We start from the raw sequence: 14,381 nt of genomic DNA, 5'->3' as shown, positions 1-14,381 counted from the left end.
CTCAATACTAACAGTCGTAGTGTATGATATGTTTTCTATAACTTTATTGGATTTGATTGTTTCTTTATTATTATATGTTGTTCTGTTTAATTTATGCTAAAAAGACTTATGATAATCATCTTATCGTGGTAGTGTAAAACTTGTAGGTATTATATTTATTTTGTAAACTTTTAAATCTTATATCCTTAATGGATATTTGTGACTAAGTAATTATTAAAAGAAATTGGTTTAATATCTATTTTATATTCTATTAAATTATAATGGTGAGTAAATATTTTTTTCAAAATAAATAATATGATTTTTTTTATAAAAATAACGTTTAAATAATTGTGAAATTAGATTATACCACATGTGATGATAAATATCTTGGCATTAGATCTGCTATAAAACAAATTTTTTGGAATATTATTTTGTATTATATAATTTAGTTATATTTTTTTATCTTCAATCTATATTATTTAGATTGGCATATTTTTAAAAAGGGATATTCAATTTTTTTAAAATTATTAAATCAAATAAGTTACAAACTAATTAATTAGGTTGATTAAATATCTAGATATCTTATAATTTAATATAATTTAATTTATATAGATACATAATTTTTACAGTTTATTGTTTATTGTAATAAATTTTAGAGATACTTTTTGCAAGTTATAATTTATATTTTTTATCTGCATATCATCTTTTTCTACTTTAATATATGAATTTTTTTTATGAAATTTTTTTATTGTGCAATTTACTTTAACAAAAATAAATTAATTTATGAAAATTTAAACTTAAGTGCTTGCTATGGTTAAACTCAAAGTTTAATTTATTTTATCATATTATTATATAAATATTAAATTCTTTGATTAAACACTTATTTAATTATGAAATAATATTATATGTTATTTTCATATTGGCAATTAAATTTCAGTTACTACACAAATATTATATTTTAGGTAATTGTATATTTTTTGTTATTTTGAAAATTATTATATAATTTTAAGATCATTTAATTATGTTTATTTTTTTAAAAGTATTGTCATTATTGGAAAGTAACTAATGTTTGTGATAGTCTAAAATTGAGAAATAAAAATACAAAATATTAATATACTGAGTTTTCGAAGTATAAATCTTGAAGTAAATATATATAATTATAATTAATGATGATAATTAAAATTATTTATTTTATTTCAATTTGTTCATGACATGTTTATCTTAAATTTTATTTCTTTATTAATTAGTATTTTTTTGTAAATTTAATTGTCATTAATTTATATAAATTAAAATGTATAACTTAAAAAAATAGATAGATACATGTCTAAAAAATAAAAAATATTGTTTTTTGTTAGTAAAAAATTTATGTCGCTTTAGCTTTTTTTTGGCATGATATCTTATATTTTTACTATAATTAAAAGTTAGAGGTAAATTATTAAATATAAATTTGTAAAAAAATATATTACTTAATGAATTATCATAATCACATTTAAAGGTATTTATGTTATTTTCATATAATAAAAGTGACATACTTCAAAAAATATGTTCATACTCTGGCCCAACATTAAGACCTAGGTCCAAATGAGCCAAAAAGGCCCAATCCAAAGATTGGCCTTCGCTACTCACCGACCTCCACCGCAGAGGTGGGATTCGACACAAACTCCACTTTAAGGAAGTCGGGATCGAAGGTTAGCTGGCAGATAACACTTATTCAAATAAGTAACTGCCCCTAAAATCTCTCAACCCACTTCCAGGAGCCATATCTCAACTTTCCTAAGATAAAGGGACGGTTATCTTCATTAAAAGGTGGAACTACTCCAACGGTAGTTATTGGTTCACCACTATAAATATACAGACACCCCTCAGGTATCTCTAAGTTCCAATACTCTATAAACCTGCTAAGCCCCATGCTAACTTAGGCATCAGAGTGTCTTTGCATGTACCACCCCTCATTCTTTCGCATACACAACTCGGACGGCGGCTCCCAAATGCAGCCAAGTCAGAGACCACCTCCACTTAACATTTGGGGCCAATCATCCAAGCCACATCTACCAATCTCAGGTTACCTCCATAACATTGGCGCCGTAGTCGGGGACACGAGAGATCAACCAGTAAACGACTTGCACAAAGATGGAAACATAGCATCTGACTCCGAGCAAGAGAATCAGGATGTTGATAGTAATGATAGAGCGATAGTCACTCACTAAGGGATGACTAACCAGCACAAAGAAGGAACCTTAGGGGTGAAGGACCCAAAGGGAAACTTCTCTGAAGGGCATGAATCAGGAAAAGAAGGACAACCCCGTGCAACTGACTTCATGGGATTGTTCCATGGCCACTAGGGACGACTGGAACAGTTAGAACAAGAATTGAAGAGACAGTGAGAAGCAGAGAGGAATTTGAAAAGCGAGATTGAACGACAAAAAGAGCTTGAAGAAAAGCTCCAAAGATTAGCATCCGCTCTCCGAAGTTGAAACTCTCGTAGTGACCGAGAAGATTCTCCCTTGGGAGGAGAAGACCCATTCAGTGAGGACATAATGAGGGCAAAAGTTCCAAGGAACTTTAAAAGCCCTGATATGGACCTCTACGATGGAACTACTGACCCAAAGCATCATTTAAGCAATTTTAAAAGTCGAATGTATTTGGCTGACGCTTCTGATGCTACTCGCTACAAGGCTTTTCCGACAACCTTAACGAAAGCAGCGATGAAGTGGTTCAATAGTCTTCTCCCAAGGTCGGTCACCAGCTTCAACGACCTCTCGCGAAAGTTCCTGATGCAATTCTCCATCCATAAGGACAAAGTAAATCACGTATCGAGTCTCCTGGGAGTAAAACAGGAGGTCGGAGAACCTTTGAGGGACTACATGGAAGGGTTCAACAAAGCGTGTTTGGAGATCCAAGACCTTCCCACAGAGGCAGTAATTATGGGCCTAGTAAATGGACTCCGAGAAGGCCCCTTCTCCCAGTCCATCTCGGAAAGGCATCCGACCTCCTTGAGTAATGTACAAGAAAGAGCTGAGAAGTACATCAACATGGAGAAAAATGCCAGGCCGAGAGAGCTAAGTTGGCGACCTGGACACTCTCACTCATCAAAAGAGAAGGAGAGAAAGCCTAAGAAAAAGGAGGAAGTTGGCCTTGAAAGGCCCAGGATATATCACTCCTATACTCCTCTACGAGTTTTTCTAGTTGATGTCTACAGGGAAATTTGTCATACTAAAAGACTACCTCCCCCTAGACCCATAAAAAATAAAAAAAAGGGGGAAGTCGTGCCGACTACTGTGAGTACCATAAACTATATGGTCAATCAACAAATGATTGTTACGACCAAAAAATGTGATAGAAAAGCTGGCCAGAGAAGGTTGGTTGGACAGATATCTCATGAAAAGGTCGGACCATCATGGCAAGAGAAAGCGAGATGACGAGAAACGAAGAGACCTACCGCCATAGGCCCCAGAAAGACATATACACATGATCTTGGGGGGATTCGGTGGAGGCGGCCTCACAAAGTCATCCCGCAAGAGGCATTTGAAGGAGGTCTACCAGGTCATAAGCGAAGCTCCCGACCTCCCAACCATCTCTTCCACCAAAGAAGATGGGCAAGGTATCATTCTTGGACATGATGATCCAGTTGTGATAACCATGATCCTTGCCAATGCCCATCTTCATAGAACCCTGGTGGATCAGGGAAGCTCAGCTGACATCCTGTTTAAACCGGCATTTGATAAGCTAGGATTGGATGAAAAGGAATTAAGAGCTTATCCCAATACTCTATACGGGCTGGGGGACACGCCAATAAAGCCACTAGGATTTATACCCCTACACACAACTTTCGAAAAATGGGTGAAATCCAAAACTCTGAGCATCGACTTCATAATCGTCGATGTGGGATCTGCCTATAATGCTTTGACAGGCAGAACAACCCTAAATTAGCTCGGAGCAGTGGTGTCTACCCCCTACCTTTGCATAAAATTTCCAACTCCAGAAGGAATAGCAACCATCAGGGCAGATCAGAAACTGGCAAGGAAATGCTACAATGAAAGCCTAAACTTGAGAGGAAAAGGCAAGGAGGTTCACACCATTGAGCTCGGACGAGTCAGAGCTAAGGAAGAGTTACGACCACAACCTGGGGGAAAGACTGAAGAGGTACAGGTCAGAAAAGAGGAAGGAAAAAACACCAACATAGGAGTCAACCTAAAAGAAGACCTGAAGCAGAAGCTTATAAGGCTCCTACAAGAGAATTCCGATCTCTTCGCCTGGAAAGCCTCCGACATGCCAGGGATAGATCCCGAGCTTATGTCGTATAAACTTTCAGTGTACCCCAGATCGTGACCTGTTAAGCAAAGAAGACGGAATCTCGGACTCAAACGGGTCGCAAGTGGTGGAAGAACAAGTACAAGCCCTCCTAGAAGCCAACTTCATCAAAGAGGTTAAGTATCCGGCATGGCTGGCAAATGTGGTGCTGGTCAAAAAGCAAAACGGCAAGTGGAGGATGTGCGTCGATTACACTGACCTAAACAAGGCGTGTCCCAAAAACCCATATCCACTTCCAAACATTGATACCTTAATAGACTCCAGCTCGGGGTATCAGTACTTGTCGTTCATGGATGCATACTCGAGATACAACCAAATCCTGATGTACAAGCCGGATCAGGAAAAAACATCCTTCATCACGCCTAGAGCAAACTATTGCTATGTGGTCATGCCTTTTAGATTAAAAAATGCAGGGGCCACATATCAAAGACTGATGAATAAGGTGCTTGGACCTCACCTTGGGAGCCTAATGGAAGTCTATGTAAATGACATGCTAGTAAAAACCAAGGATGAGGTCTGATGACAAGTCATCTTAGGCTAGTTTTACAAGCCTTTTTCCTTCATTTTTACCGAGTTTTCATACATTTCTTAGGCAATAAGTAAGTGTTTGAATAAGAATTTCATGCTTGTCTTGATTCAATCAAACATTGTTAATTTTATGCAATATCATGGATTTTTTGCAAGATTTAGTTGATATTATGAATGATGCAATATCTTATGATTTGGCAAGGCTTTAATGAATGTGTTTAATTGATGATAGATGAAGAGAAGCAAAGAAAAGGAAGAAGCAGAGAAGAGTCAGCGACGCGTACGCGTAGCGTGGAATTGTGTTTGCGAAAAATCACACGTACGCGTGGAAGGAGGATTAGCGTCATTCAGCAAGAATGCTACGTTCGTTACCAAAGAACGCCTGCGACAAAGCACGAAATTTGGAATTGAAGTTTAGCCATCGACGCGTACGCGCGCATGACGCGTACGCGTGGATGTGATTTTTTGGAACAAGCACGCAAACGCGTGCATGGCGCATCAGCGTGGGTAGCGTTCGTTGCATGAACGCTATGTTAGTTTGGTGAACGCTGCAAGGGACGCGTACGCGTGGGTGACGCGTATGCGTCGATGAGCCAAGACACCAGGGACGCGCAAGCGTATAGCACGCATACGCGTGGGTGTCTGAACGCTCCGTTCTCTAAATGAACGCTACGTTCTCATGGAAGCAGCTCCTTTGATCCAATTTATACCACTCCAAGTCCATTTATATTTCAAGAAAGCAAGCCCATAGTTATCACTCAATCAAGGCCACAAGATTCATCTAGAATAGTTAATTTTCATTTGATTGTAATTTGTTTTGAATTTCATTTCACTTTGTAATTTAGGGTAGCTTATATATAGGTCTTAGTTTCAGAAGAAAAGTACGATGCGAGGCTGGCTCTACTAGAGAGCAGTAGGAGTAGGAGTAAGAGTATGAGTAGAAGTAGAATAGAAGGCTTTTGTAAACACTTTACCGTTCTGCACTTTTACATTTTAGTATTGAATTCAATTTAGCTCATGCAATTTAAATTTCTGCAATTTCTTCTTCTGCACTCTTACATTTTTTTAGCTGAGTTTATTTTCTATGCTATTTAAAATTCTCTACCTCTCTGTCAATTTATATTTCCTGCACTCGTTCTTTAAGCTATGATCCATTAAACCCCAATTCATTAGGGGGAGGAGCTCTGTTATGATTCACATGATTTAGTGAATTTCTTCTTCTTCTCAATTCAATTGAATAGCTATTGGATATCCTCTGTTTTGATTGATGATTCATTCACTCCGGAAGGGGGATTGAATCTGTGAATGCTTGTGTGAGCCTCGGAAGAGGAATCATGGGCATTAAAATTTGGGCTCTATCCTTCACTACTCTCTTGATCAACACCATTCGGGAGGAATTGAGATCTTGAGAGTTAGTGTGGCTTATGGATGAGAGACATGCACTTAACCTCTTCTCATGACAATTAGATCAAGGAATTGGCAAGATTGATTGTGATTAGAGAGATTGGATTGCCAAGGAATTGGGATCCAATCAATTTCAATCCTCCATAGATATACTCATATAATTGAGAAAGAAGTTGAGACCCATTTGATTTCTTGGATTATGATATCTCCAATCCCTAATAAATCTTGTTCTCTAGTATTTCTCATTCTGATTGCTTTAAGCTTCATTTAATGTTCTGCCATTTACATTCCGTAATTTAGATTTCTTGCAATTTATATTCTGTCAATCACATTCACTCAATTCACCACTGTTAGCTTAACTAAATTTATCAGCTAACTAAAGTTGCTTGATCCATCAATCCCTATGGGATCGACCTCACTCTGGTGAGTTATTAGTACTTGATGCAACCCGGTACACTTGCCAGTGAGTTTGTGGGGGAAATCTAATTTTTCCATCATCAAGTTTTTGGCACCGTTGCCGGGGATTGATTAAGATCAACAATGATTAAGTGGGTGATAAGTCTAGATTAAGCACTTTTTCTTTGTTTTTTTTTGGTTCTTTTAAGTTTTTTTACTTTTCTGTTTTCTCTTGACACTAAGGTGTTTGTGTTATTGCCTCACTAAGAAATTCTTATCTGTGACATGAATTTCAAATTTCATTGGTGATTGTATTTACTAAAATTCAAATGGAGTTCACCTCATCTTGTGATCAAACAAATTTCATGGGATATTTCCCACCATCAAATTTCATCTTGTGATCAAACAAGTCATTATCCTAATGGTGGTTGGGAATATCACCAAGAAATGACAGATTATGGGCAATCCATCCAGTGGGGATATGCTCCAGAGCCACAAAATGATCAAGAAAGTTTCAATGGATATTACCCAACACCATTAAATGATTCATGTCATTATGCTAATGGTGGATGGGAGTTTCAACTAGAAATGATAGAGTATGAACACCTCCCAGAGCCACAAGATGGCTCATATAACAACTACTCATATTGTGACTGAGAGGGTCAAAACCAAAGAGATCTTAATGATCCATATTCTATTCATCAAGAGACATCATTACTGGAGTGTGCTTTCAATAAATTCATGCAAGATTGCTCCCCAATGCCACAAGATGATCTATATTGTGATGAATTCAACAACTCTTCAAGTTGTGCTTGGGAGGATCAAAATCATAGACACTCAATGTGTCCTACTCCATTAATCAAGAGCCATCATCACTTGAGCATACCTTCAATTTATTTATGCAAAATTGTCCAACCTCACCTCTTAGATTCTCACTTGAAAATTCCTCATCACTTGATTTGGCCTCACCACAAAATTTCCCCCAAGATCCATACAACTCATTTCACCAACCACAAAATTCATTTCATAACTCACAAGACTCTTTCCATACCCCTCAAAACAACTTCACCACAACACATACAAGTCCATATAATCCACCCTAACCTCCTCCTCCTCTCTTGCTACAAGAAGAACAATACCTCCAAAGTGCCAGAGAATCTCAGGAAAGAATTAGAGAATCCTTAGAAAGACAAGAAATCCTCTTCAAGAAGATGGATGGGCACTTAGAGACAATAAGAAACACTTAAGATTTCTAAGCAATGAGGATGAAGACCAATCTGTGAGTGAGGAAGTGGAAGAGCAAGATGAAGAAGCCCTTGTATCAAGTGAAATTTCAATGAAGAATGAGGTGGTGGAGGTGTATGAGCCAAGGATTTCGTATCCACAGAGGCCACCTAAGATGACAAGGGAACATGAGAACTCACAACCCCCTATAAACCTTTCTGAACCAAAAACTCTCAACACTTGAATCTGTAATTGAAAGATATGAAGAGGAGATGAAGAAATATTGGGAAGAACAACAAACCTCCTCCATAAAAGTACTATTAAACCAGATGTTGAGTCTAAAGGAGGAAGTAGAAGAAGGAGAGGAAGCCAATCAAGAAAGCTCACACTCAAGTGAGGTAGAAAGTTGCATAGAAGAAGGGCTCATTGAACCACCAATGCAAGAGGCTTTTGGTGAAGAGAACACTCCAACAATCACCCAATTACCAAGTCTTGAAATCAAAGAAGTGAAGGCAACCCACAACAATATCGAGAAGAGGATTGTGACCAAGTTACAAGTGATCATTTCCATGAAGAAGAAAAGGTCAACTGCAAATAATCCAACCCCTGCCCCAACAAGCAAAGTAAATCAAGCAAACAACAAAAGAAAGCTTGCTGGGAAGAGGCCAAGACAAGGGATACTGACTGGCTCTTCTCTCCCCTTGAGGTCATTCCTCTTAACCAATTGGAAGAAGAGGAATAAAGTTGAGCACAACATGTCAAGATAATGACATTAAAAGAGCGCTTGTTGGGAGGCAACCCAACTGTAGGTAACATTTCCTTTCTTTGCTTTGTTTATTTTCAATAATTTGGCATATGATTGTATTCTAAGTTTGGTGTTACCTTGTAAAAAATTGATTATCAATCTTCACTGGGTGCATCATTCTAAAGAGAAAGTGTCACACTAAGTTTGGTGTGCCACTTATTTTTCTGTGCAATATACCCAGCAACACCACTTGTTTGTACAATTATAATGTCTTTGCTTTGAAGTTCTCTGTTCTGTTTTTCTTTATCTTTGTTTTAGTCATCTTTTTACTTTTAATACTTTCTTTTATTTTGCTCCTCAACTATTTTTGTTAATACCTCACCATGAAATTCTTACTTGTTACAAATTCTTCGCTTGGTGAGTGTGTTATTAGCACATAACAGTTTCCTTTGTTTAGTTTTAGTTCAAATAAATTGACATGTGACTGCTGGTGCATGAAATTGTGATCATCAATGGTGCCATCAACATGGTACGCTCAATTTCAATCTCAACTCTTTATCACAACTTCGCACAACTAACCAGCAAGTGCACTGGGTCGTCCAAGTAATAAACCTTACGCGAGTAAGGGTCGATCCTACGGAGATTGTTGGTATGAAGCAAGCTATGGTCATCTTGTAAATCTCAGTCAGGTGGATTCAAATGGTTATGGAGGATTATGAATAAAGCATAAAATAAAGATAGAGATACTTATGTAATTCATTTGTGAGAATTTCAGATAAGCGTATGGAGATGCTTTGTCCCTTCCATCTCTCTGCTTTCCTACTGTCTTCATCCAATTCCTCTTACTCCTTTCCATGGCAAGCTGTATGTTGGGCATCACCGTTGTCAGTGGCTACAATCCCGTCCTCTCAGTGAAAATGTTCAACGCACTCTGTCACAGTACAGCTAATCATCTGTCGGTTCTCAATCAGGTTGGAATAGAATCCATTGATTCTTTTGCATCATCCACTCAATCTAAGGTAGAACGGAGGTGGTTGTCAGGCACACGTTCATAGGTGAGAATGATGATGAGTGTCACGGATCATCACATTCATCAAGTTGAGGAACAAGTGATATCTTAGAACAAGAATAAGCTGAATTGAATAGAAGAACAATAGTAATTGCATTAATACCCGAGGTACAGCAGAGCTCCACACCTTAATCTATGGTGTGTAGAAACTCCATCGTCGAAAATACATAAGAACAAGGTGATCATTGGCTTCAGCCTTAGAGAGGGAACCAAAAGAACCAAGATGAAAATACAATAGTAAAAGGTCCTATTTATAGAGAACTAGTAGCCTAGGGTTTACAGAAATGAGTAAATGACATAAAAATCCACTTCCGGGCCCACTTGGTGTGTGCTTGGGCTGAGCATTGAAGCTTCTATGTGTAGAGACTTCTCTTGGAGTTAAATGCCAGCTTTTGTGCCAGTTTGGGCGTTTAACTCCCACTTCTGTGCCAGTTCCGGCGTTTAACGCTGGGCAGTCTTGAGCTGATTTGGAACGCCGGTTTGGGCCATCAAATCTCGGGCAAAGTATGGACTATTATATATTTCTAGAAAGCCCAGGATGTCTACTTTTTTCAACGCAATTAAGAGCACGCCAATTGGGCTTCTGTAGCTCCAGAAAATCCACTTCGAGTGCAGGGAGGTCAGAATCCAACAGCATTTGCAGTCCTTTTCAGCCTCTGAATCAGATTTTTGCTCAGGTCCCTCAATTTCAGCTAGAAAATACCTGAAATCTCAGAAAAACACATAAACTCATAGTAAAGTCCAAAAAAGTGAATTTTAACTAAAAGCTAATAAAAATATAATAAAAACTAACTAAAAACATACTAAAAACAATGCCAAAAAGCGTATAAATTATCCGCTCATCAACTGCATTCTAAGTTTGGTGTTTCTATGCAACACAATTTATTTCCAAGTGAAAGTGTCACACTAAGTTTGGCCACTTATCTTTTATGCAATGTATCATGCACACCCTCTTAGTTTGGCAATTACAATGTCTCTAATTTCTTGTGCCTTTATTGCAATTAAAGCCCAATGATTCACCGACTTCGTGCAGAATATGCAGGAGAGCAAGAGGAAGCCTCCATGATGTGGGAGTTATATGTGGATGGATCCTCCAACAAAGTCGAAAGTGGTGCAGGCATAATATTAGTCAACCAAGAGGAAATTCAAGTAGAAGTCTCCCTCAAATTTGAATTTCTGACTTCTAATAATCAGGCAGAATATGAAGCCTTGATTGCATGGTTAAAACTGGCCGAGGAAGTCAGAGCAACCAAGGTAGTCGTGTTTAGTGACTCTCAGGTAGTGACCTCCCAAATAAATGGAGAGTATCAGGCTAAAGACCCCAACATGAAGAGGTACTTGGACAAAACCTTGGAGTACCTTAGGCATTTTGCAGAAACCGAGGTCAAACACATAACTCGGGACCTCAACAGCAGAGTAGATGCCCTCTCCAAACTAGCAAGTACCAAGCTAGGAGGGAATAATAGAAGCCTGATCCAAGAAACTCTCCAAGAACCCTCGGTTACAAAAATAGAGGGTAGACAATCCATCCTTGAAGTATCTAGATTGGACCTCAGATGGATGAACCCACTAATCAAATACATCAAATTCGACATCCTACCCAAAGAGGAAAAAGAGGCCAAGAAAATCCGAAAGGAAGCACAGAACTACACCTTGGTGAAAAATATCCTCTACAAAAGAGGAATATCCACACCACAATTGAAGTGCGTCCCGACCTCAAGGACAACGGAAGTATTGGAGGAGGTCCATAATGGTATCTATGGAAATCATCTCCGAGTGAGGTCTTTGGCTACAAAAGTCATACGAGCTGAGTTCTACTGGCCGACCTTGCAAAAAGATGCCACCGAGTTCGTAAAGAAGTGTCAACCATGCTAAATGCATGCGAACTTCCATGTCGCTGCCCCCGAGGAGCTCATTAGCATAACTTCTCCATGGCCTTTTGCAAAATGGGGATTTGACCTATTGGGACCCTTTCCCCAAGTGCTTGGACAAGTAAAATACCTAATAGTGGGAGTAGACTACTGCACGAAGTGGATAGAAGCAGAACCACTAGCCACTATTATAGCCCAGAGAAGTTGGAAGTTCCTCTACAAGAACATTATCACAAGGTATGAAGTCCCCCACTCCATCACCACTGATAATGGCAGTTAGTTCACCGACTCTATCTTTAGAAACCTGGAAGCCAGTATGAAGATCAAGCATCAGTTCACCTCGGTAGAGCACCCACAAGCAAATGGGCAAGCTGAGGCAGCTAATAAGGTTATACTGGATGGGTTGAAAAAAAGGTTGCAAGAGGTAAAGGGAGCATGGGCTGAAGAACTCCCTCAAGTACTATGGGCTTATCGGACTACACCTCAGTCTGCCACAGGAGAAACACCCTTCCGACTTGCTTATGGCATAGAAGCCATGATACCAGTTGAGATCAACAAGCAAAGTCTAAGAGTGAGTTTCTATGACGAGGTTGGTAACGTACAGGGGCTCAAAGAAGAGCTCGAGCTACTCCTTGAAGTCCGAGAACGAGCCCAGATAAGAAAAGCAGCGATGAAGCAAAGAACGACAAACAGATACAACAAGGAAGTCATTCGAAGAAGCTTCACTACAGATGACTTGGTCTTGATCAGAAATGACATTAGGGTTAACATGTCTGGAGATGGAAAGCTTGCTGCCAACTAGAAAGGGCCATATAAGATAAGTGAAGTCTTAGGGAAAGCTATTACAAGGTGATCGACTTGAGCGGCACCGAGTTACCTAGGTCATGGCATGCTTGTAATATGAAAAGGTATTATATTTAAAAGTAAACTCCACTCCCTGATGTACTCTTTTTCCCGACTTCATGGTTTTTTCCCAAAAAAGGGTTTTCCTGAAGGGGGTTTTAACGAGGCATCAAAGTGGAGACTAAGGGGCAATAATTTTTAAACCCCTTAGTAGCAAAAAGTACCTTCACCAATAAATAAAGATATTTTTCTAAATCTCTTTGTAAATTCCATTAAGTTATTACTTTAATACGAAACGCACCGACTTAAGCTCGACAAAACGTAAAAATCCCATGACCGACCTACGTGGTTGTCAGGATGAAACGACGAGGTACAAGTCGGTGTAAGGAGGTTATAAAAGCAGATCATGATAACTCGGAAATGTTACGACCAACTAGTCAGAAATCACAAGAAAAGAAAAATGCATCGCAAAAATAACCTAAGTTACGAGACAAGTCCAATAAACTGGACACAAAGGGAATATAAGAAGAGATAAGAAAATCCATCAAAAATCAAGGGTAGAAGCTATCTCAAGCCTTTAAAAAATCCAAACAAATTAGGAAAAATACAGCCTGCACAAGTAAAAGGTCATTTCAAAAAGGTCAAAAGGGGTTTTTTTCATAAAAAACCTAAGAAAAAACTTTAGAAAGCATGCACACACCAATCAATCTGAAACCCCTTATCCAAAAAAGGGGGGGACAGAAATTAAACTCATTTTTTGTTTACGACCATAAAAGGCCAGGAAGAGTCAACAACAAAACACCATCAAAACAACAAAATAAAATTGTTCAAAAAGGGGCCCACAAAGCAGGGCCCTAAATAGCTCAAATCAATTAAGAAGGAAGGTTAGCATCACCAGAAGGAAGAGAGGTCGACTCAGCTGTAGGGGAGGTCGGAGCAGCCTCTTCAGCGGCAAGAGTCAGAGCGTCTGAAGATGTTGGCTGAGATCCCTCTTGTTGATCCTCGTGAGGAGGAGATACTATAATTCTTTGGCCACGAATCTTCAGCTCATAATCCGTCTCAGGTCGGGGAGGAGAAATAATAGCCCCATTTACAACGATCTTATCAGGGTCAAGAGGGGAAAGATCTAGGTCAGGAATGATAACTCCGACCTGTTCCTTAAAGATCCTCCAGGCCTCTTCCGAGCTCTCCACCACGGAGTCCTCCAGATCCTGATAAGCCTCCCGACCTTTCTCCAACTCCCGATGAAGGTCAATGTTTTCAGCAAAGAGCCTAACGTAATTCTGCTCCACCTTCTCCTTCAGGCCCTCTGCCAAAGCACACTCCCTTGATAAAGGAAAATCCTCCCCTCCAACTCCTCAACCTTTTGGGTAGAACCCAAAGAGCTAAGGGGAGTCTTGTCCAAAATATCAAGAAGTTTTGTGCACACCCCAATAGTTCAAACACTCCCCTGAACCATGAAATTAGGATGGTTTCGAACAGAAACATCGTCCATAGTAATTCGAGTATAAGGGAAGTTGTGATTCCGAACGAATTTGGAACCATCAAAATTAGCCTCCCCAGAAAAAGAAGAACCAGACTTTGAGGTCTTACGCTTTTTCTTCTCGGCTTCAGAGGAAAATCGGACGGGGGGAGGGAAAGAAGAAGCAGAGGCAGAAGTTACCATAATAGGACGAGAAGAGGTTCCCAGATCACGAGGAGAAGGAGGATGAGGAGGAGGAGGAAGAGTGTCGGCAGCCCTCGCGACATCAACTCATGCCCGCGACCTTCTCTTAGCATCCTGAAACTTCTGGTAGGAGGCGTTAGACCCTTTCTTCACCATCTCAGAAAAAGAAGAAAACAAAGAGTCAGTCTACAAATTGGAAGACTATAGGTCGGAAGCAACAAATCGGAAGATTGTAAGTCAAAAGTTATAAAAACCAACAACAAAGCTACCTAATTGGGTCCGCACAAAACTCAAAGACCCCTGAAGAAACTTTTTCGTATCCAGATTAGGGGGCCTTCCCTAAAC

At 39.1% G+C, this 14,381-nt stretch overlaps 1 protein-coding gene across 1 annotated transcript; it reads left to right on the top strand.

The window, feature by feature from the left end:
* The first annotated feature begins 2,555 nt into the window (after nt 1-2,555).
* On the top strand, nt 2,556-3,398 carry LOC107484652 (uncharacterized). Its single transcript, XM_016105201.1, has one exon. It carries the CDS (start codon nt 2,556-2,558, stop codon nt 3,396-3,398), a length of 843 nt encoding a protein of 280 aa, XP_015960687.1.
* Nucleotides 3,399-14,381: the final 10,983 nt, after the last annotated feature.

The sequence above is a fragment of the Arachis duranensis genome, chromosome 4, assembly GCF_000817695.3.
Source record: "Arachis duranensis cultivar V14167 chromosome 4, aradu.V14167.gnm2.J7QH, whole genome shotgun sequence".
Taxonomy (NCBI): Eukaryota; Viridiplantae; Streptophyta; class Magnoliopsida; order Fabales; family Fabaceae; genus Arachis; species Arachis duranensis.
This window is presented reverse-complemented; position numbering and strand designations above follow the sequence as displayed.

Coding starts and splice junctions, on each gene's coding strand:
- LOC107484652 (XM_016105201.1), top strand. CDS start 2,556: ATGGACCTCTACGATGGAACTACTGACCCAAAGCATCATTTAAGCAAT.